This window comes from Strigops habroptila, chromosome Z (assembly GCF_004027225.2).
Source record: "Strigops habroptila isolate Jane chromosome Z, bStrHab1.2.pri, whole genome shotgun sequence".
NCBI classification, from domain to species: Eukaryota; Metazoa; Chordata; class Aves; order Psittaciformes; family Psittacidae; genus Strigops; species Strigops habroptila.
Genome location: NC_044302.2, coordinates 47,309,124 through 47,333,711, shown reverse-complemented (window position 1 = coordinate 47,333,711; position 24,588 = coordinate 47,309,124). Strand labels below are relative to the sequence as shown.

Genomic DNA, 24,588 nt, shown 5'->3' with positions numbered 1-24,588 from the left:
GATTGTCTCCTGGTAACATTTTTAGACCAAAGGAAGTAAATCATTAACTATCTGTCTGCTCCGTCCTGAATGACTGTCTGCTTGCAGCTTTGCTGTTTGTTTGTGGATTTTCTCTCTGTAAAGTTTGGGGCTGAAGGTGAAAACCTGCTGAAATTTTGCAATCCTAGTTAGAATGGAAGCAAGAATGTTACTCAAAATGTGAAAAATTCATAAAAACTTACCATGCTACCCTAAAAGGTATGAATACTGAAGATACGTCTTTGTAAAATAAATTCCATATGTACTTGCAAAAGCTACTATGCAAGAGGAGTTTGCCTGTGTGCTATGGAGCAGATGCCTTGAAACAGTCTGGGCAGAAGTTGTCTTTTAAATGTTGTTTGCTCTTATTTCATTTCTGTGTCTGAACATAAGTGTGGTACATGTTAGTAGCAGATGGCATTTGCAGCATCCTTCACAGTTTTCACAGAATTGAACAGGCAAAACATACAAAAAAGCTAATATTTGGATTTTTTTTTTTTTTCCTCTAAATTGCATGTATGTGTGGGGACTGGTGGAAAGAGCTTAGTAAGTGAATTTGTACCTGTGGATGCTCTTTTAGCTACTTGCAGAAGATGAAATGTCAGATTGGAGCTGGTTCTATCTGCTTTCTGATAAATACCATCTTTCCATGCAAGTTCAGAAATACTTCACTGATAAGATGTATCTTGAGCTGAGGTCAGTCGTAGTTAAAGGCTCTTTCTATTGAGGGCTAGTGGATTGTATATGTGGAAGAAGTCATGTGGTTTTAATGGCTGTTTAAACATAAAGTTCTCTCTGAGTTAAGGTTTATTTCTGAATCAGCAAATAATAACACTGAGTACTAGGACCTAAACTCGCAGAGGCTGATAAGCGAAGGATTAAGGTTGGTCCTCCTGGAACAGGGTTAAGGCAGAAGAGCATAATGCTACAGGCATTAATGCATTGGTTGTAATTACTATGAACATTTTCCCACTCACTCATGTACAGAGAGAGGCCCTCCTTCCTAGCAGAGCTTTTAAAGGTGGAATAAAGAAGACTGAAACATTCACTCCTTGTTTTCCTTCTTAGAAATAATCTCTTTGGCATTCTTAACATTGACTTTCTGAACATTGTCGCCCTTTAATGCTCACTGAATCCCTTTGATGCTCACTTTTTGCATTCTCCGATTTGTGCTCTGTTTTCCAGCACCTGTCTTTCCTCGCCGTTTGCATCTCTCTACCTTCTCCCAAATTTGCTTTTCAGTATTTGACTCTTCAGGATCTTTTTACAGGTTTCTGTTCTGGACTCCCGGCATTTCATGTCGTTTCTAGGACCTTATCCCTTGGGATGTGAAGGAGATTGAGGTTAACATGGAGGTCAGTGGAGCAGCACTGGCATCCAGTGGCCTTCTCGGGTAATCACAAGCTGAAATTTCTAGTGCTGAAGTACGGGTATACTGAGGGTCTTCAGTTCTTCCATCTAATTTCTGAGTCTGAGTGAAAGCTCTTGATCAAAATAAGATATGTTGAAGACCCATCTGCTGAGGCCAGGCAGGTGCAGAGAGTTCTCAGGCTCTGTAAGTCACTGGTACTGTTAGATTTCACAAGAGAACTAAACTGTCAGGAAACCTGTTTCCCTCTAAGTGCGAAAATAGTTCTTTCAGAGATACTTTTGTGCCATTACTGGGTACTGTGTTTAATCTATTGGGATTAATGTTAAACCAAGCACTTACTGTACATTTGATTATCCATAGTGTATGATCAGTAAGAGTCAGGGAGGGAAAGCAGTCTCCTCAGAAAGCCCATAATGTTGTGGTGTTTGCTCTGTGCATGCTTTTCATTCCCTTTCACTCCTACCCGTTTAGAGTGGAAACTTTTGAGGAAAAGTCTGCCAGCTGTTCTTTGGATGTATAGTAATTGCATGGTGGCCTTGTCTTTCTGAAAGTTCAGAAAGCATGACAGAAAAATTGATATAGATAAAGAAAAAATTGCTACTAGTTCTGCCTTCTTCCTTCCAAGGAGACCACTGTGTAAGATTTCTTTCCTTGCCTTAATACATGGCATAATCACTTTCTTCTTGCTTGCTGCTTTATGTTGCCTTTTTTTTTTTTTACTGAGTATTTTATAAATTCATGAATCAAGTGCCTGATTTTCTTGCTGAGCAGTCTTGAAGATTACTTTTTCTTGTTATGCATTTTAATTCAGATCTCATGGATATGCATACTTCTCCCTCTGACTGTGCTCTAATGAGTTATTTTTGCCATCCAGTCTTTCAATAAAAATGTGTCTGATTTAAAGAATACATCTGATGACAGCAGTGAGAAGATTGCCTAAAAAAAGAACAGATGAGTTGATCTACCTGTGATTTTTCTGTAAGGCATAAGCCCACTCTTCAGAGAGTGTAAATTAACACAAGTTTGTTGAGGGATGTGTCTCTGGTTGCTACAACTGTACTCCACACATGCTTAATTCTGCGGACTTCATTCTTTTAATCTAGTGTTTGTTCTGAGAAGTTATTTTATGAACTCATGAATCAAGTGCCTGATTTTCTTGCTGGGCAGATTGCTTTTTCTTGTTACGCATTTTAATTCAGATCTCATGGATATGCATACTTGTTCCTCTGGCTGTGCTCTAATGAGTTATTTTTGCTGTTCAGTCTTTCAATAAAAATGCATCTGATTTAAAGAACTCAACAACTGAACATGCTCTTTTGCTCCATGTTGGTACGGAAGTCTTAATACTGCAGAGTTCCTAGACATTACTGTGAAACCAATAATAATAATAACAACTATCATTTAGAGACAACTAATCACACAGCCATTTGTAAGGAAATTTGTTTTGGAGAACATGTAGATTAATCTCTTTTTTTCTTCTGTTTGTAGAAGAGGAAGATTTTAATAGCATTTCCATATTTAACCACAGTTTGGGGTTGGGGTGACAACGGGTCTAGTGAGTGGGTCATAGAATCATAGAATCATAGAATAATAAGGGTTGGAAAGGACCTTAAGATCATCTAGTTCCAACCCCCCTGCCATGGGCAGGGACACCTTGCCCTAAACCACGTGGTCCAAGGCTCCATCCAACCTGGCCTTGAACACCGCCAGGGATGGGGCATCCACAACCTCCCTGGGCAACCCATTCCAGTGCTTCACCACCCTCACTGTGAAGAACTTCTTCCTTATATCTAATCTAAGCTTCCCCTGTTTAAGTTTGAACCCATTACCCCTTGTCCTACCACTCCAGTCCCTAATAAAGAGTCCCTCCTCAGCACCCTTATAGACCCCCTTCAGATACTGGAAGGCTGCTATGAGGTCTCCACGCAGCCTTCTCTTCTCCAGGCTGAACAGCCCCAACTCTCTCAGCCTGTCTTCATACGGGAGGTGCTCCAGCCCTCTTGTCATCCTCGTGGCCCTCCTCTGGACTCGCTCCAACAAGCTCCATGTCCTTTTTATGTTGAGGACACCAGAACTGTACGCAGTCATCTATTTGTTGAATATGTGGAGAGGGAGATATTAGAAAACAATTTTATGATGGTTTTAATTTAAAAAGTGCTGCAAAATACTTAAGCAGTTACACTTTAGTTCTAAATAACTGCCTGGCTATAGGAATTTTAGACACTATCGATGTATTGATTTATTTCAGTGACAGCTTCTTGTCCATCTGCTACATGTGAAATGGTGATGGTAGTTTACATACAGAGGAACGGGTGCCCTGGGCTATGCTTGCTTTTACAGCAGGACTCTACTCCCAAGTATTGAGTGAGTGTTTCTGAAGTGTCTACCAGGGCTGTCCTGTAAAATCTTTTTCAGCTTGGAGTCTATATGAGCTTGGATTTGTATGACCCTGGTCCTGTAGGGGATGTAATAAGAAAATATGGTAGTAGGGCAAAGGAATGACTGTTTGAAGGCTGGTGAAGGAAAGAAGAGGAGCAAATACATTCACTGTCAATTTGAATTGTGACCAGAAGCAGCTTTGTTCTTAGCTGTGGGGGGATACTTCATTATCTTGTCATGTGAAGGCAATTGCTCTGATGACAGCAGTGAGAGAATTGCGTAAAAAAAACATATGAGTTGATCTGTCTGGCTGTGCTTTTTCTGTGAGGCATAAGCCAACTCTTCAGAGAGTGTAAATTAACACAGGTTTGTTGAGGGATGTATCTCTGGTCGCTACAGCTGTACTCCACACATGCTTAATTCTGCGGACTTCATTCTTTTAATCTAGTGTTTGTTCTGAGAAGTGTTTCACTGTGACTGTGTTGTATAATTTTATTTATAATAAAACAATGAAAAACTTCGGCACTTTTTAAAAGAGCAACCCAAACAGATAATGAACCAGAACATTCATTCAGCTACAAAAAAAGCTCTTTTCCAATCTTACACAGAAGCTTTCTTGAACAGCTTTAATGCAAGTTGTTGTATTTAGGAGAGCATTTTTTTTAAGTTTGTTGGCTTATAGGCAGGCTCTTTTTCTTAGACAGCTCTTTTAAATCTGCATGGCTTTTTTATTTGCTGTTTAATGAGCCTTCTAATCCACGAGATCCAATGGTCTACAAAGTCTTCAAGTTGATTTGTGAGTGGTTCGTTCTTTAGAAGACAGACCATTGCATATCATGAGATCCAGACTGGCACCCAAGTGCAAGGAGAATATAGAATGGGTGGCAGAAGTATTGGAATTGGGGCGTTGTTTATTGTTCTTCATTTCAAGTGGTGTAATGCTGTTATAAGCACACTTTAATGAAACACTTCAACCAGAACTGCAGGAATACCTGTACATGGTACAAGTTTAGTGTATTATGCCTAGGAGGAACGTCTGAAGCAGAGCAAAATGTATTGTCTCATTGGCTCTTTTCCTGCATTGGTCACCTGGTATGAAAGATTATAGTCTTTAGCATATATTGAAAATCCTTGTGTAAGAGGCAGTGCTGTTGTATGTGTATGCTTTTATATAACAGAACATATCAGTGGTCTCATGGAGTTGATGAGCTTATTCCTTTGCTGTGAGGAAACTGTGATGTAGTTTTAATGTCCTCTTCAAAGTCATTAGAATTAAAATTGTTCTACATTAAAATGCAAGCCTAGCAAAGTATTTTGTCTTCATTGGTCATAGTCGTTTACTTGATGTTTAGTGTGTGTTTAAGGACTTCGCAGTCATTTGTTTGGAACATGCTTCTTCAGTTAGCCTTGTATTTTAATTTTAGCAGCTGACACAGTTAGGTAAAAATTGCCACCTAGCTTCTGCCTGCGTCATTTTTTTTTTTCCTGTGTGAAAAAAAACCCCACCAAAACCAACCAACAACCCCCCCCCCGAAAAAACAGAGAAAAAGAAAGAAATAAACAATTGCTCCAAACATATTAAGATTTGCATGAGAAATAACTTTTCATTCTGTTCATGTTTTTGCTCACAGAGGAGGAATTATTCAGTAATTTGTCAGTATTCAATGAAACATGTGTGAAGTGGGAAAGGAAAACTGGAAGACTGGGAGTGCAGAAAGCGTACACGGTAAGTGGGGCAGTATTTCAGTTTGGGAGTAGCTTTGTCCTGGTTAATTCTGGTGAGGCAGCAGTGGAGATTAGTTTTGTGGGTTTTGCTTGTTATTTGTCTCACTCTTCCCTAGAAACCTAAAGGTGTTAGGAAAGAAACAAATACCTGTCCTAAAGTTAGGTGAAAAACTCAAAAGTAAATCACCTAAACATCTGCTTGAAAGTATAAGGAGTGTTTCAGCACAACTTTGTGTTTTAGTGAAATTCCGTTATAAAGCTCAAGGTCACATTGACATAGAAAACATTGCAAAACTTGGGCTATGTCCCCCTCTGTGATGCAAACTTTTCAAGTAAACAGTGTATCACTTGCACATCCTGGGTGTAACTTGTTTTAGAAATGCAAGGTACACTGAAATACAGTACTTTGCTCAAGAGATTCAACTATGTTTTATTTGAACATTTTAGAACTGTTTTCCATGGAAATTGAAAGCGACCTTGGTAACTATTTTTTTACCCATCTGTAAACATAAGAATAAAAGTTAAGGTATAAATTCTCAGAAACAAGGAGTTCAGTCATTGTTCCCAAAAGCCAAAACAACATGATAAGAATTTGAATATTTTGAGAATGACAACATCCCAAGAAAGGTTGGTTGGTTTTTGTTTTTGTTTTGGTTTTTGGTTTTTTTTTGTTTAATATGTACAAGTAGGGAAGAAAGAAAAAGGATTTCCAGGATGGGGAAAATACCAAGGTAGAGTGATAATTTTGGAAAACAATCCTTCTCTTCCTGTGTTAAAATTTATTTTTAGTTTGTGTGCCTTTGTGAAGGACTGCTAAGGTGGAAAAAACCAAATTCCGTATTAGCCTAATAGTTCAAAATTAGAGCTTTTCATGTACCCAGTGGTATCTTGCAAGCTGTGGATCTCTGGTGTAATGTGCTCTGTGTGCATGCTTTTGCCTGAATTCAACTATCTGCAAGATGCTTCAGAATAGTGAAAACTAAGGATCATGTAGGTAGGCATAGGGTGTATGTGGTGAAGTTCAGAACACAGTCTGAATCTGGACTGTCTTGAGCTCAGCTAGATAAGTTTTGTCTGTCCCTTCATCTCGTCCAAACAACCGATTTCTGTTTCACTGCGCTGGGATAATCTTAGAGAAGCTTGTTTTTTACTGTTGTTTGGCATTCAGTCTTCATACTGCTTCTGTAGGGCAAGGGCGAAGAACAAGAAGAAGATAAAGAAGGTAGCAAGCAGATGCAGTTTCTATCTCTGCTCTATAAACAAGAAAGAATATTTATTTACACCTTACTATTTGTGTTGGAGGTGTTTTTAGGGTCCACATTATAGATTCCTTCTATATGCTGTAGATAAATATGACAAAAATATTCATAATTTTAACAGTTAGAAGAAATTAAAGATGAATTTATTAAGCCATCTTGTTGCACCAAAACAGTTAGTCACAAGCCTTTTTTTTTTTAATTGAGCTGATAGTCTAAACCAGGTGTAATCCTAGGTTGTCAAGGCTTAATTGAACTAGTATTCTGAATTTTGGAGAGCCACAACCACTTGTACCATTGTTTTTGTTAATCCTTCAATAGTTTCACATACTGGGCCAGAGATGGGATGAGAAGACGTTCTCAGAAGACGTGATATTTAACATCACTACAAGTGAAGATAATCCAAAGGTGTGTTTAGATCTCCACTCTGGCAGTAACTACGTGGTGAATATTACTACAATATCTTCCACAAACATCCCTGTCTCGGTTACAGTAGCAGTTCAAAGAAAGGGTAGGTTGTTTTTTGTATTCTTTGTGCTTATAGAAGAATTTAGTGTGCTGCAGAATTGACTGGTTTGAGTCTAGCAGACAGGATAACAGGCTGTCTCCTAGACGGTCTCATTCTTTATGCTGGCTACACACATGTAGCCATCATCAGCATTTTCTTTTTCTTCAAGAGGTTTTTCTGCTCACTGTGGCCATTGAATCTGTGAGCAAACAGAGCAGTGGCAGTAAGTGCCCTTCAGAAAAGTTTGGCAAAGTTACTTCTTCAGGATTTGTGTTCGGCCAAGGCACGATTGCTGCAGTGGCGCTCCTGGCTACATGCTGGAATTTCAGTCCATGGTACAGTGCTTACTGGTTTCCGTTCCTTGTCTTGAAAACTGATTCTCTGCCTGTGGGAGAATTCCCTGTTGCTGAGCTGTGTGATACTAATCTAAAAGTGTGCATTATAGATAATGTTTCTATGTTTAGCAGTGATGAGCAGTGTTCTGGCAGTTTTTCAGTAATTGTAGAGAAAACATGTTCTAGTAGCAGGTTTCTGTAGCATTTTGGTCATGGAAACTTTAATCTTGCTGTCTGACATACTAATTGTGATGAGACAGACCTTGAGAAATAATTGTGTTTGAAATCCACAAAATGGGTTTTTTTCGCGTCCTTTTTCCTGAAGGACATCAACTGTGACAAATTGTTCTATGATAACTTTATTTCCATCAGAAGGTCTGAACCCCTGGAACATTCTGTCATTATAACCTCCCTAAGTCTGGACAAATAAGTCATATCTGAATTTCCTGAATAGCATGCTTGGGTTTTCCAAAAGCTGTCTTCCCTGGAAAATGTTCGTGCTTTATTTGCTGTGTTTGTTCATTGAAAAAGAAATCAGATTCTACCTCCTTCTCAGAAGAGAATTAAAATAGCTCCCTCCCCATTTTTTTGTTGGGTTTATTTTGGTGGTTTTTTTTTTTTTTAAATTTTCAGCTAGTTGTATTCAATTAAGTTGAAGAGGTGAAGTTTTTATAGTAAGTTGTTCCCATTTTTTATTGTCTCTACAGTAAAGGAAGCTTTCAATAATGTACTAATTTTTAATGATACCTGCTTGAAATGGCGGAGAAATTTCAGGGGAACTGAAGACACATACTCAGTAAGTGACAATCTGTATTTTGAATCTAGAAAACAATTTGTAACAATAACCTATGTGGAAAAAACTGTAATTTTTCAAACACTCACTGCTAGCAGTGTTCCTCATTCTAATAACATCTCATAAAACCTCAGGGAGTAAGCAACCTTCAGAAAAGAAAGAAACCGTTACCCTCTTTTGTACTCTCCTATTTCGTGTTTATTTTTTCTCCCTGTTCTACTCTATTTTGCCTTTCCTGTGTGTACTTTCAACTTTGTCATGTTCAGGCCTCAGACAGCTCTGTTCCAGCTCCACAGAGACAGTCCCCTCTGCCTGGTCTTCTATCTTCTCTTATCCCAGGAGGGCATTTCTGCATGAGCTGTGTCTGCCAGGACTCTTGACCATCTGCTGTTGTCTCAAATATCTGTGCTAAGAGGTGCTCAGAGATTATCTAGAAGCACAGGATCTATTTAGAGGAAAATTAGCGCCTTATTAAAATACAGCAAGCATTTTAGTTTTCATTAACAGTAATAATCATGAGAGGTCTTAAGTTAATAATTTCGTGATCATTTGGGACATCAACAACAAAACAAACACACACAAAATCCAACTGAAGCAAAAAACCCCCGAGACAATCCCATGTCTGTAAACTTGCTTGGAAACAGAGCTGTCTGTAAACAGATCCTGGAGAGGGTATTTAGCATTTTGACATAGGTCAGAATGACTTGATTTTGACTTGTCCTTAGGGTCAAACAGGGTGTTCATGTGAGCTTAATTATGTAACTTTGCACCATTTCGATAATGTGTACGATAATGAAAATCCACTATTACTGGAAGCCTGTATGTTAGCAGGAAATCAAGACTTAGAGGAAATTATATTATAATAAAAAAAAGGATAGACTAGGAGGAGAAGAAGTGAAAGAACTAGGACAATGTCAGAGATGATCAAGAGGGACTGCAATTCATGTCAAATTCTGGAAGCATTTGAATTTGAGTAACTGTCAGTGCCAACATTTTTGGCAGTCTCTATACAGTGGTGTGTTTTTCTGCTATTTCTTCTAATTTAGATCATGACATGACTGAATGTAAGTGATATATTGAAACATTGCAATTTCCATGCTGTGATTGTTTGGTTACAGTTTCATGTGCAAGGCCAGCGTTGGTATCAGAAAGAGTTCTTTCATGAAATGATCTTCGACCTTACTACACACAAGCAGGCTCCAGAAGTTTGTTTTGATTTGCAGCCAGGCACCAATTACTCTGTTAATATTTCCATGGCAGCTTTGAATTTTTCATTGCTTGTTTCCATGACAACACAAATCACAGGTAAGTCCTGCCATTTATGTTATGTATTTACAAAAGCACCTGCTGGGTCTGAGAGGCTCAAGTGAAACAGCATGCTTGACTCGGTGTTGTATGGTGGTTGTTAAAAGTGCTCTGTCCATGCTAAAAGTTGTGCATTGCCATTTGTTTTCACAGATTTCATATTGTTGATAGTCCAGCAGCAGAAGAGGGAGAGAAATGAGGGTGCAGTGTTTGGCACAGCAGGGAAAAAGATGGTTTGGTGGGTTAGACAGAAGATTGGTATCTAGGGGAGCTGTCATATTGGAGGCTAATAATTGTACTTTTCCAGTACAAGTACTTTTTCAGTACAAGTTCTCTCCAGTGTGGGGATAGTAGCACAACTACACTTCCTATCGGTATTTGTAACAACAGATATCACTAAAGTCTGCAAGGATCCGAAGTACATAGAGTCCTGCAAGTACCTCAGACAGGTACCTTAATCTCTAATTGGTAGAGTACAAAATATAAAAGGCATTTGAGCAAATAACATTCTGTAGGGAGAGACTTGGCTTCACTGTTTAGCAAGGTATTCTTATGGCACTGAAATGCTGCGATAAAAGCCGTGTGTCATTTTTTAGCCTTTTTTTTTTTTTTAGAACAGTTTTGCACAATCGCAATGCTGTCAGCTTTTCTGTATTAGGTTGTGAAGTGCAGTATTTGGTGCTAGTATCATTCTTCCCGTTGGGGCCACAAATTGGAACGGGCAAGAAACATGCAAGTTCTCTTGGTGTCTGTAACTCTGATCAGCCACTAGATGGAACCAATTCTCTTCCGACTGCTTGCGAAGAACGGGATTGTGGTGGTTTTGAAATGGATAAATGAACATATTTTTAATAGTAAATCTAGGGGTTTTAAGTTTCATGAAAGGCAAAACATCCCTTTAAACATCTTTGAGTTTCTTAAAGCTACTGTTTAGGATATAGAATGACCTGGGTTTTGTGGGGATTTTACAATGAAATTAGATAATTAATGACCCTTGCTGTCACTCAGAAGTAGCATCCATGAGTTCATTAGTACATGTAGCTTTGTATAAACTAATAAGCTGTCTCAGAATTTGATTGACAGAGGTAATTTTTGAATACATACTCAGAGTAAAGGTGTAGCTCTTTACTCTTTCATCCTGTGATATTTCCTAAACTCTGCAAGATTGCATCATGTCACTTACTCAGCCGAGCTCTAGAGAACACTTTGCAGCAGGTACTGTGTGAAGTGGTATTTGTGCCTTGGCAGCTGTCATGTTTCCCTCTCCACTGGCTTAATGCTTAACAAACGCACGTGCATAGCCCCAGAAAAGGTCTTCACGTACAAGTTAGGTCACTTAAATTTTGAAAGAAGATCCTGCTATGCAAGCCATTTTGTATCTGGTAGTTATTTTTTTAGTAAGAAATAATAGGTAGGTGTTGCTCTGTCATTAGGAATCTTCATCCAAAACTTGTCATGCAAGCGATTCATATTGTGCTTTTTTTAATAGAAGCCAAAAAAAATGAAAGTAGGTCTTTTTTTTTTGTGGTTGAAATTGAGTGAAAATTAAAAAGCCAGCAGTGATCATGCTGCAAAGCTCACCAAATAATGAGAATTTTAAAAGATGTTGAATTTGTTGCTATTTCAGTTTATCTGAGATGAAAATGATACAGTTAATATAATTCTTCTGGCAGTGTCCCTTTGACTTCTGTGCCTTATGTTTCGGGAATTGCGTTATCTGTACAAGGAACTTTATTTATATAAAACTAGTTATAATTTTAGAGTAGGTGTATAATTTTCCTCTTCATTTGTCCAATTATTTTGTAATCATGTATGTTATTATACCAGACGGTTGTGTTTCCATGGTGGGTGGAATGATCTCATCTGCCAGCTTAAGTCTGAAAAGTGTTTTTTGGCTCTGTTGGTTTTCTGGCTAAATGGTACTGTAAAAATGTAAGATATGCCTTAAGCGCAGAGGGTCTAAGGAATCTGAGACTTACAGAAGTGTTTTACTGTTAATGTACTGGAGGTGGCCTCATTTGTTGTCCAAGGTTTCCTACAGCATCCTTTAACAAATGCACCATCATTTGGTCTGTTTCCCCATCTGGGGGCAAATCCGGATGTTGTGTCACCTTGACTTCCACATGCTTCCCACATTTTGAGACTTTGGGAAATCTTGACTGTGGAGTTTGAACTGCTGTGAAGAGACATGTCCCAGACAATTGGATGAACACTGCCTGACAGACTTAATTGCCTCACAAGGATAATCATCTGTGTGAATTATTGAAAGCTCTTGCAGAATACTGTAAGCATGTAAATGTTGGTAATAAGTCTGGGCCTTTTTTCAAAAAGGAATATTTGTAAATGCATGTTAAGAAAGCTACTTATATATGCCAAATATCTATATCTACATTTATATATACTTTGAATGAGGAATATATTATATCCGTCGTATTTCTAAAGAAAAAAACAAGCACATGGACTTAGGAGCCTGCTTTTCTTGCTGGCAAGTAGCAGCCTTTAAAAATAGTTCTGTGCTGAGTACAAAATTGATGTTGCCCATCATCTCGTGGATGGTAAGTATAGTCTAGCAAATGCTTCATGGATCATTGAAATTCTGCTCCTTTCATACTTCCAGTAACAGGCATCTTGCACAGTCTTTTATGTTGTCTTAGCTTATTTTGGACAAGCTCTCAGCACCTGTCTACTTGAGATAAGAAATCGAGTCAACTATGAAAAATGATTAGGTAGTGATTATATTGTAGTTGTAAAAACATGGGAGCAAGATTGTCTTTTAAGCGAGAAAAGAGTTTGTGTCTGTTTCCAAAGAAGGGAAAGAGTGTCTTGTGGATGTACTTTTTCATTCATTATTTCTGTTGGGATTACTCTACTTACACATGGCTCTGTTCCTTTTCCTTTTTGAAGACCATTTATTGAGACATTTTCACATAGGAATTTAAAAAAACTTAATTTTGAAACCACTTTCAAGTGTTTGTAAAACCAAATTTTAGAGAAAGACTTAATGCTTTTGCTGTTGCTTATAGATCATAGAATAGTTAGGGTTGGAAAGGATCTTAAGATCATCTAGTTCCAATCTCCCTGCCACTGGCAGGGACACCTTGCACTAAACCATGTTACCCAAGACTGCATCCAAGCTGGCCTTGAACACCGCCAGGGATGGAGCATTCACAACTTCCTTGGGCAACCCATTCCAGTGCCTCACCACCCTCACAGTAAAGAACTTCTTCCTTATATCTAACCTGAACTTCACCTGTTTAAGTTTGAAGCCATTCCCCCTTGTCCTATCACTACAGTCCCTAAGGAAGAGTCCCTCCCCAGCATCCTTGTAGGCCCGCTTCAGATATTGGAAGGCTGCTATGAGGTTTCCACGCAGCCTTCTCTTCTGCAGGCTGAACAGCCCCAACTTTCCCAGCCTGTCTTCATATGGGAGGTGCTCCAGCCCCCTTATCATCCTTATGGCCTCCTCTGGACTTGCTCCAACAACTCCATGTCCTTCTTATGTTGAGGACACCAGAACTGTACACAGTACTCCAAGTGAGGTCTCAGGAGAGCAGAGTAGAGGGGCAGGATCACCTCCTTCGACCTGCTGGTCACGCTTCTTTTGATGCAGCCCAGGATATGGTTGGCTTTCTGGGCTGCAAGTGCACACTGAAGCCGGCTCATGTTCAGTTTCTCATCAGCCAACACCCCCAAGTCCTTCTCCGCAGGGCTGCTCTGAATCTCTTCTCTGCCCAGCCTGGATCTCTGCCTGGGATTGCCCTGACCTAGGTGTAGGACCTTGCACTTGGCTTGGTTGAACTTCATGAGGCTGGCATTGGCCCACTTCACAAGCGTGTCAAGGTCCCTCTGGTTCTAATATTCTAAATATGAGAAACTTTTTCAGTTGAGCTGTTTTAAAATACTGTTGATGTTTGAATTTGTTTATATTTGCAGGAAATACCTGCAGGCCACATACTCTTGTGTGTGTATCCTCTCTCTCTTGTTATGAACGAGTAAGTCAGAAAGTAGGCTTACAAGCGGGGAGTCTAGAAAGTGACTTGAATTAGAAGAATTAATTCCATCATGTACTGAGTATAGTCTTATGGAGCCCCGCACTTTCATCTCAGTATGTGAAAAACATACTACATTACAGATCAGGTTGTGATGACTAATTTGTTTGCCTGCCCATGGATGTACACACAAACATAAAAGATGTTACTGTCCTGCTCTGTTTGTATGATGAAAAAGATTTACACTCATCCTTTCATAAAGGGACTTCTTTAAAGTCTGGGAAAAGAGGGAAAAAACAAATTACTTTGCAGCGAGGAAGTGAAAGATTGTTGGAGAGCTCTTAGTCTGAGAGTTACTCTGACAGCACATCGTGTTCCTCCAGAGAGACAGTCTGTGATAGTGTGCAGCTTCAGAGCATGAGTATTGCAGAGAGGGAAGTTTCTGATTTATGTAATAGGGAACATGAGGTGATTAAAACCTGCGTCTGATTTATTTATTTTTTTTAAACATAGGAAATTAGCTGCCAATCCTGTAAACACTTTCCTAAGCAGACTCTTCAAATGCATGATACTTAAGTTCATATTCGCTTCTCCGTTACTTTTCTGACCTCTTTCATGGCAAAAATTTTTTATAAATACTTGTCAAGTCATGATTTTTCTGATCACCTCTATCATTATGTTTAAAAAGTAATTGATAGAGGTGGCACAGTCTATGCTTTACACACCCAACATAATTCTTTGCTTTTTTAGTCTTTTCCATCTGTGTGAAGAGGGGGTTCTTCAGTATTGCTTCAGACCTTTATAAATCTATAGTAATGTATTTTGCTTAGCCTGGATGTTGTCCTCAACTAGTTAGTGTAATTAGCATTAAATAAAATGAGTGAAATGCAAAATCGAAAAAGGCAATACAAAAATAAGGTACTAATGGGGAGGAATATGGATTGTATACTCTTTTCAGCAATGAATTTATACATAAAAAGGTCACACACACTGCTACTATTTCCATTTTTAAGACACAATGATAGAATAGTTTGGCTTGGAAGGGGCCTTTAAATGTCATCTAGTCCAATCCCCCATATGGTGAGCAGGGACATCTTCAACTAGACCAGGTTGCTCAGAACCCTGTCAGCATGACCTTAAACACTTCTAGGGATGGGGCATCTACCACCTCTCTGGGCACCTGTGCCTGTGTTTCACTACCCTCATAATAAAAAATTTCTTCTAATATCTAGTCTGAATCTCCCCTTTTTTAGTTTAAAACCATTACCCCTTGTCCTGTTGTAACAGGCCCTGCTAATAAGTGTCTCCCCATCTTTCTTATAGGCCCCTTTTAAGACCTGAAAGGCCACAATAAGATCTCCCTGAAGTCTTCTCTTCTCCAGGCTGAACAAGCTCAACTCTTTCAGTCTTCCCTGAGAGGAGAGGTGCTCCAGCGCTTTGGTCATTTTTGTGGCTGCCTCTGGACCCTCTGCGACAGGTCCATGTCTTTCCTGTGCTGAGGACTCCAGAGCTGAATTCAGTATCTATGTGGGGTATCTATCTCACAAGAGCAGAATAGAGGGGGAGAATTACCTCCTCAACCTGCTGATCATGCTCCTCTGGATGCAGCCCAGCGTACAGTTGCCTTAATGGGGTGCAAGACCACATTGCACACTCATGTGAAATCTCTTGCCCACAAGCACCCCCAAGCCCTCATCCCTCAGCCTGTATTGATACCGGGGGTTGCCCTGACCCAGGTGCAGGACCTTGCACTTGGCCTTGTTGAACCTCATGAGGTTTGCGGGGGTCCATTTGTCAAACCTGTCCAGGTCCCTCTGGATGGGCTGGAGTTTGCTCAATCTCTCCATGACTTTTCAAAGTTACAAATTGACCTTTCTTTAAGCACGCATTGAGTTTCTACTCAGAAGTGTTAAGATGTTTAAAAATGGGCCTATTAGTCTACACCATATTTCAGGAGTTTAGTTTTCTTTCTTTTCAGCATCTTTTCTCAAACCAATGCAAGATGCAACTAAAAAATCCATAAGCCTCTCCAAGTTGACCATCTTTTTACTCCTTCATCAAATTCAGAAACATTGATATTGACAAAAATTTCAGACTGTGATAATTTTTCTGCAGATATTACCTTGGCTCCCTGCTCAACATTGTAATTTCTTTTTTAAAGCTCTATGGTGTTTTGTCTGTTTCTATCATCTCCTGAACTTTTCCTGTGTTGGGGATCTTCTGGAAGGTAGCCATCGCACATGTCCTGCTCCAGTCTCTTCCCGAATTATGCCTCGTATACTCTTTACAGAACAGCTATCAACTATGAAGGAATACATTGTAAACTGGTTTCATTTCTCTAACGCAGGAAATAATAACCCTCAACACCTCACAGGCCACAGAGAAACAAAACCAGACTTCTTGCTTTAAATATATTTAAAATTCAGCCATGTGCCCTGGCAGCAGAGTTCCTCACAGAGAGCACTGGTCCTTACCGTACCTGCTGTAAAAGATTCTGTGATCAGCTCTGGGTTATCAAGGCTTTTTGAGCCTTGCCTGTATAAAGGCCCATTTCATCTCTTATTTCTGATTTCTGATGTTTTCTCAGTCGTGATAGAAACACAAAATAGTTTCAGTTGGGACCTTTAAGGGTCCTCTAGCCAAACCCCCCTGCAGTGAGCAGGGACATCTTCAGCGAGAGGAGGTTGCTCAGAGCCCCCTCCAACCTGACCATGAATGTATCCAGGGATGAAAAATCAGCCATTGGAATAACCTCCCCATGGGAGTGGAGGAATCCCCAAGGCTGGATATTTTTAAGGTTAACTGGACAGGGTGCTGGGATATCTAGGTCATGTTTTGCCATGAAAGGGACCCCAATGATCATCTAGAAAGACCCCAAGGCCTTTCTAGCCTTTTCATCCACCAGCATGGCAGTTCAGGTGCAGCACCTTGCACTTGGCCTTGTTAAACCTCATGAGGCTTGCAGGGGTCCACTTCTTGAGCCTGTCCAGGTCCCTCCGGATGGCATCCCTTCCCTCAGGTGTGTCAACTGCACCACTCAGCTTGGAATCACCCAGGAATCACCTGGGAAAAACCCAGGACTTAGATCCCAGTAGTTTACTAAAGCTCAGTTGCTTGCAGCTCCACTTTCTGTTTTGCTGAGCTGCTGACGGTGCTACCTTTCATTGACTTTAGTGTTACCTGTGTAAGACAGCAAGGCTTACTGAAGCAGTTAAATACATCCAAAATACATGTGCCCCACCTCCTTTGTGAGGAAGCAAGGAAACGCTTTCTGTTTATGCTCTGCCTCGCTCTAAAAACTGATGTTCACTCAAGGAGCTTTGAAGTTGGTTGTTTCTGGGCACAGACGAGCAGAGCCGGGCTTTGAATCCTCAGCAAGGAAGGAGCAAAGCAGCTGGGCAGCTGTTGCAATTCCCATGTGCTGAATCTCACCAGCCTGCTTGCCTTCACATCCTGGCCAGCCCACTGTGGAGCAGTGCAGCGTGGGCTTTCCTGCTGCAGCTTACTCCCAGGTTTGCTCCTTGCCCCAGCATTGCTGGGATAGGAACTGCAGGTCCTGCAGCTCTTGCTGCAGTAAAGGGGCAGTGCCAGTGAGTGCTTCTGTCAGCGTGAAAGCTGCAACCAGCAAACTCTTCCCCAGCCCGCCACTACAAGGAACTGAGTTGATTTCCATACTGTTTGCTTTGGGTGGATGTTTCACAGATGAGAAGGAAGATAAAGTGTATTTCCTCATGCCTCCTAGTTGAACAGGCCCCTTGCTGCGTGTTCTCTGGTCAAAGTTTCCTGCTCGCTCATGGCCAGTGCTGTGCCAGTGCCTTCACCTTGGTGTGTCTGAAGAGCTGCTTATCCCGGTGCCCCATCCCTTCTGGCTGGACAGTATTTTCCCAAAGGGAAAGAACATTTTGCAAAGCAGAGCTCAGTGTCACACAGCTCAGGAGCCAAACCCACAGGAGGCAAAGCAGCAGCATGGCCAGCAGAGCTGTGCCTGGCTAGTGGCACAGCACTGGGCACTAGTTCCCTTCCCAGTTTTCCTGTCTCCTTCAATGAATTTGTACCTTTCCTGTGAGGAACAGGATGGTGTGATGTTCAGCCACAGATCAGGAGAACAATGGTCACAGTCAGCAGAGGCAATCACATGAGTGAGATTTCCAGAGATGACCAGTCTTTAAAGAAGGTTTATATGATCATTTTCTGTTAGATGTGGTCTTGGTTTTTTTCAAACTTCTCCTTTCCTCTCTTCTTTAAGTAATGTCTTTCTCCAAGTTGAAAATCTCTTCTCACTCTTGTTAAAGCAAATATGCTGTAATATGTACAGTAAATTTTAATGGCTCTTCAAACAGTAATACAGATGAACCTTTTCTATTTTGTCTGTGTCTCTATCTTTTTTAAAATTTATTTTTATTTTACAGCACTAGTTTTGACTTCCTAGTTTAAAATTCAGTATTTTGGTCATTAAGCCCCCAAATAACCATTAAAAAAAATCCCTTGTTTGAAGGAAATGAGTATCACCAAAACCGTGTGAGTTCAGCTAGAATATGGCCTTAAGAGGAATATTTAGTTTGATTACCCTGATCTTGGGAAGAGTTGTCATTTGGTTTTGGACTCTGTGGTTCATTTCTATTACTATTTTTAAAGCTTTATCATTAACACAAAATAATGGAGGCAAGCTATGAGGAGGGTTGTGCTGGCACCAAGCTGGCACCTTATTTTAATAAGCTGCAAATCATTCAGTTTAACAGGTTTTGTACGCATCCATATATAGGAGAGGATAGAAATAGATTTGCGCATTTGTTTTTCTCTTACTGTGTACAGGAAACTTAGAAGCTTTCTTGCATGCATTATATATCCAAAGCAAAGTAGTAAGTGTTGTCCCAGAGTTACAGCTTCAGAGCTGTACAAATGGTCAGATGACAGGAAAGGCATGAAATATTCCTGTTATCACTACTGGAGAATGTCACAGAACTGCCCATGTTCCTTGTATTGCAGCAGTTTGCCTGTGAAGTCTTCAGACTGCAGTAGTAAATAGTATTGGCAATAAACAGGAATTTAAAATGAGAAGTAAACAGTTCATTTCCAGGATTAAAGAAAGAAATGTAGCTGTTCCATTGCTTTCATGATAACAAATAGGGAACTGCTAGGTTTTTCTAAAGAGCATGATTACAGTGAAACTGGCTTTTGCTCCAGCTTTGAGGCATGTGCTGTATCCCAGTGCTGTTGCAATGCACTTCCTGACATGTACCTTCTTCCGTGTTGTCTGTTTAGAGGGAGACTTAGCAGATACATTCTGACTGTAGAAAATGAGCCTGTATATGAAATGTCCAGGTGTTAGTAACATAGCATTGCTGTGACAAGGAAGTGTTTAGAGTGGGACTATTTTTAGATATACTTGCATTTCTTTCTATGTTCTTCTTTGTTTACCTGATGCTGCTATGGTTACGTTAGTATGTTCTGCTGGTGAGGTGTTAAAAAACCCCAAAACCTTTAATAAAGGCAGGGTGCTAACAGCACTAGAACAGACTGGAGGATCTTGCTTTCTTCTTACAGCCCACCTAGTGCAAACACCCCTTCTTCCGTAGCATTCCCTCTTTGCCCCGCCCTGTTCTAGATGATGTTAAGTCAGTATTTTTTCCATGTGGATTTTTAAACCTGGAAATGATGATGACCTCAGAGCAGACTTTTTAAAAAAATGTTAAATTGTTGGAAAGGTGCTTTATTAAAAGTTTGTAGTGGCCAAATACTCTACAGGGAATAGCTCCTTCAGAGTTTCTTTTCTGGTCACTGAAGCAAAAATTAAATTAATTCCTTTCATTTATTCTTACTCTTTCTTGTATTTCTTCTGTTCGCTTTTCTTATTAAAGCAGGCAGATTGCTTTTGGTGTGCTTGATGTTTGTAGTAATTTGTATTTCTTACCAGCAACTAAAAATGGCAAAAGACTCCAAGCTTTAAGAGCACTTTGTGGGTTGGGTTTTTTTTTTTTCAGATTTTGCTCTCTTTTGCCCACTTACTAAGACTGGCAGTGCTGGATGGCTACTTATTTTCATGTTCTGCATTTTTCCTATCAAATAACAGAAAATAAAAGAATGAAATTGTTATGAACTTAGTCAGCAGTCTTTTTGCCTCATGTTTGCCCTTGTACTGCTTATCTAGAAAAAAAGATTCAAAATTGCTGCTACAGTGCACGTAATGTCTGGCATTAAAGAGGAAATTCCCAAGCTTTTCTTACAAATTGGAACATTCTCAAGAGAAATTAATAATAGTGTCTCTTGGTAGTATTGGATGCCAAAGGAGAGGGAGATAGGAGAAATGTACCAGATGAATCTACCTGGACAGATGTATTTTCCTGTCACACTGTCCACTGGCAATGTATGCGCTGAGGAACCACCAAAATTATAAGGAGGGTTTACAGTTCTTAAGTTCTGTTTGCGTATGTTTGCAAGGTGCAAAGGACAAAAAGGTTGCATGTCAAATATTTGTTTGTTCATTTTGTTCCGATAGAAATACTGATTATACATTTTTCAATATCTGCAGTTGCAGAAGTGTTGAAAAGACCCTCTGAAGTAAATACCATTTTCTGTTCTTGCAGGCAGCCATGAAATAGACTTCATTAACTCATAAGACTATCCAAGAGGGTTTTCTGTCTTATCTCTGCTAGGGGAAGGCCACTGTAGAACATTAAGGCTTTGCTAGGTATAAATCTTACTCTGATTTCAATCTTAAATATTCCTAGCTGTTTCTAGGAATTGAACTATTGGTAGTTCACCTATAACATGTTTTTGAAGAGGACCTGTTAGAGGCAACTGCCAGAGCAATTCAGTCAGCTAGGTAGGCTTTCAGGAGGTTCTCTTAAGGATTATTTTTGCCAAGGGCAGAGTAGGGGTTTTCTTGCTAGGGATGCTTCGTATGGACTGTTGTATTTATTTTGGGCATACAGTGCTTAAGTTGTTCCTTTCCCATGTTTTATCTGTTTAAAGCAAAGATCATGTAGGCTTTCAAATTTATTTCTCATAGGATACAAAGACAAGTTTTTGGTTTCCTCATATATGACAAATTTCTCTTTTATTTGAATCTTTCTTGTCATCCTCTGCACTGGTTTCACTTAGCTCTGTTAAACTGATGATTGGAACTTCAGACACTGTGAAATGATCACGCTTTGGCCTTCTGTACCTCTAGTGTACTGTTCTAGTGTTAGAGGAATCTGTTTCTTGTACTTTTTAGAGCTGCCCTTTTTTTTTTTTTTTTCTGTAATCATTTTGGTTATTAACATTCATTCTCAGATGTACTGATATGCTCTTCCTGCTACTCAAAGGAACTTAGAATATATAGGAATATAGAGAATATATAGAATATATATATATAGTCCCAACTACTTCGTGAATTTCATCCAATTTCCACAAAACAACAGCTGTAAAGGTGATTCAGCTCTTCTTGCATAGTGTCTCCATTCTGCTTTTGTTTTGCACTGTGTAACATTGTTTAAGCAACAAAATTCAACTGTATGCACGGGGATTTTATACCATGATTGCTAGCAGAATGCCATACTTAGTACTTACTTTGTTTGGATTTGGAGGAACTCTTCTAATAACCTTCCTGCATCCCAGTACTTCTGCTTCCGACATGTGTATTTTGATAGCTCTGTATTTACCTGTTATTTACCTGCGTAACATTTTTTCTCCTACTGAACTAATGACTTCCTATATTTCAATATATATGTGCAGCAATCTGTATTCCAGCTGTTTGAAAACTCCATGCATCTCAGCAAGGTTTTGTCTGGTGTGTCTTAACTTTGGCGGATCTGCATTGATTTATTTTTGTTTGCCTCCATGACGTTGATTATTCTTTCTAATGGTGCTCTGAAGCTTTGGGGTTTTGTACGTAAGCACTGCATTTGTTACTCTTCAGTCAGATACCACATCAGTAGCTTGATAGACCAGTTTTCAAACAGCCTAGCCATACCTGTAAATATCTGTGCTAGTTCTTTCAGACTTCTGGGGCAGATAGTATCCATGCTTCACACTCTTGCGCCCTTGGTTGTGCATACTGAAGCTCTTTTCATTTTTGTTACTGATAAGTGGTAATTTCCGTATCAGTGTGCAGCTATCATCATTGCCATTGAAATTAGAGGCAGAAGTGTTTGTACCGTTTTGGCCTTGATGCAAATTCCACTAGACCAAATTGGAGCTGTGTATCCATATTGAAATCCAGTTTAAGGGGCTGGATCTTGCTAGCTCACTGTGAGTAGTAACCAAGTTGCCTTCTTGAAAGCGCGTTTGGCACTAACAGATACTCCTTTATTTCGTGTAGTGGGATGTGTGCCTGGAATTTCAACTTTTTCTTCTCCTTGACCATTTCAGTTAGTCTAATAAATAATATTGTTTCTTCCAATAATTTCCTGTCTCATTTCTCCATAGTCTACCATCATTTTGGGGCATCATTGTTATTCCCAGCTAGCAGATAAATGTCACTACGGAGGCTTGAGTTAGGGCTTCCGTGACATCGTGCTCATATTCACTCTGTGTTTTTCTTGACCAGACTAGTCATGTTGCTGCAGACTTCGGCTGTCAGGGGTTTGAGGCTCAGTTAACATAGGAAGTTTTGGGGGAAAAAATAGCTAGAAACCCTCATACTGAAGTATTTCTAAGATCTCTCTGAAGCGCTATTTATTTATTTTCTAGATCCTCCTTTCCCAGATGTAGAATTTGTTGCAGTAACAGGTTCTGCACCGTTGCTCAGACTTCGGAAAGCAGAAGATCAAAATGGACCCATCAGGTTTGTCTCTGTGCACTCCCTTTCAAAAAATATTCTGCAGATTTATGTTACTTACATACTGGAACTTTTTGTGGGAGTTAGATTATTTTTGTTAGCAATGGGAGAAAACTTAAGCTGTAACTCCCAGTTTCTTTTCCCTTAGCAGAGTAGTATTTGGCTTCAGAGTCTTTCCTGCTTTCTGGAGCAAAATTCTGGTTTTGATAATTATGTGTTTTCTCTGTTGTTTTGTGGATTTTTTTGTGGGTTTTTTTTCCCCTCTTTATCCACAGTAAAACCACAGTAGATTTTTATTGGTGGATCCAAGCACAGCTCTACCCATGTGATTTTTCTTTTCCAGCAAACTCATGCAGCAGTACTTTTGTTTTTTCTAGGAGCCAGTAAATGATGAACAATATCTGTATTTATGCATATTCTGAAGTAGTGTTTTAATATTAGTGTATTACTGCCAAAACACAATTTACACCTTACTAAGTGCTGTTGGTGATAGAAGGAAAAGGTAATTGTAACTCAACATTACACTAGAGCAGAAAATACTTGAAAGCTAATAACATTTCAAGATAGGACTTGTGTAACAACCTGGTATTTAATCTTCCTATTAAGTATAGTATAGACAAGATAGTATAGACAAAACATTGTTTTGAGAGGTCTGAAGACAAATTTGATTAATTTTTTTTACAAATGGTATCTGTCCTCTCCTGCTTTAAACAGTTAAAATCTTGCTTCTGAGGCTCGTTTTTAGAGGCCAGTGATGTGTTGTTTCTTACGTGAAGTTATGTGTTAGATGAGAGGAGCAAGAGATAGCCTTCAATAACTCATTTTGATGCTCTTCTGAACATGAATGAACATGTAAAGTTAATGTGCATATCGGGAGAACAAGCTCCGATCTGTGCATGCAGTGCTTTTGTTCAAAATGTGATGGGACACACAGAGAAATATTTTTGTATAAAAAACATTTGTATTGGACACTGACAATAGAAAACAGTTAAGACACTACAAGTATGTGTGAAAAGACAATGTGAATTAATGAATGATGATTAGTACATTGACGTGAGGGCTAATGTTCACTTTTTTTGTTTCATTCTAGTTTTTATCAAGTCATTGTGCTTCCTCTGGGTTTGCAGAGCACCTTTATTTGTGACTCCTTTGCTGCTGCAACTTTCTTTAGTAACACCACTGATGTTAAAGGATATGTGGCAGCTGAATTTCGGGCAAAGGATGTTGCTGATAACATGCCAATTTCTCTTGGAGACAGACATTACTACGGGAAGTTCTATAATGCTCCTCTAAAGCTGGGAGAAGAGTATTGTGTGTTTTTGAGAGTAATAAGTGAATGGAATAAGGTAATGCATGTTTTAAAACCTTTTCTTTACACCTGTTGAATGAAATGTTGCTGGGGAAGAGGAGGAAGATGTTAGCTTTGTGTTAAACTTTTTCATGATGTTGCAGGGATCTGTTAGTTGACAGAATTAGATTAAATCTGAAGGTCTTTAAGTAACAGTTGTGATTCCTTAAAGATATTTATGTCATTGTAATGTTGGAGCAACTCTGGATGCTAAACGGCAAACAATGGAAAAACCTAAAAGTAAAGGGCCGTCGCTGCCCTCAGTAATTTAAGGTGTCTTTATTGTCCAGAATTTAGTGAAAGAGATTAGTATGTTCATTTCCTTAGCAATGAAAAATGAGTTCATTTTAATTTTTAATTGAATGTTTTATAGCAAAAGATAGCAAAATATTTCAGTTCTCCAAATGACAAGGAAAAATACGTTTTATCATATGTGTCAACTTCCATATAGCAACGAGTGTCAAATCCAGCTCCCTTGGGAAAGTTTTGTGGAAAAAAGCATATTGCTAGCATTATTTTTCTTGTCATTTTACAGTAAACATGTATTTTACTTAGAAACAAAAAGTTAATGGCCAGTGTCTTGCCTCCCGTGATGTCATTATGCCAGTAGTTTTCCAGTCATTATCTATCTCAGATATTAACAGCTTGTAATTTTTTCATAATAGAAGTCTCAACAATAGGATGTTTTTCTCATATGGGCCAGGTTATAGACTTTTCGTGTGCATGCGTTTTCTGAATTTCAAATGTTAGAACAGAACAAAGCAACCCCTACTAAAGAAAAAAATACCTAAACAGCACC

At 39.3% G+C, this 24,588-nt stretch overlaps 1 protein-coding gene and 1 long non-coding RNA gene across 14 annotated transcripts in view; one reads left to right on the top strand and one right to left on the bottom strand.

The window, feature by feature from the left end:
* Positions 1 to 24,588, top strand: part of SUSD1 (sushi domain containing 1) — a 50,791-nt gene that overhangs the window by 14,739 nt on the left and 11,464 nt on the right. For 12 of the 13 annotated variants that reach the window (XR_003995018.1, XM_030511682.1, XM_030511683.1 and 9 more), the window contains 6 exons: positions 5,401 to 5,495; positions 7,072 to 7,261; positions 8,301 to 8,389; positions 9,505 to 9,691; positions 22,354 to 22,447; positions 23,532 to 23,787. Coding sequence is in view for 12 of the 13 variants with exons in the window: in XM_030511682.1 (XP_030367542.1) it covers positions 5,401 to 5,495; positions 7,072 to 7,261; positions 8,301 to 8,389; positions 9,505 to 9,691; positions 22,354 to 22,447; positions 23,532 to 23,787 (911 nt within the window). In the remaining variant the exon portion in view is untranslated. The remainder of the gene's footprint in view (positions 1 to 5,400; positions 5,496 to 7,071; positions 7,262 to 8,300; positions 8,390 to 9,504; positions 9,692 to 22,353; positions 22,448 to 23,531; positions 23,788 to 24,588) is intronic. The other variant, XM_030511685.1, reaches the window with a different exon arrangement.
* On the bottom strand, positions 1,311 to 21,185 carry LOC115619440. The gene is made up of 3 exons (XR_003995019.1): positions 21,079 to 21,185; positions 19,592 to 19,597; positions 1,311 to 1,324 (listed from the first exon to the last, which is right to left on the bottom strand). It is a non-coding gene; the product is annotated as an uncharacterized LOC115619440 (long non-coding RNA).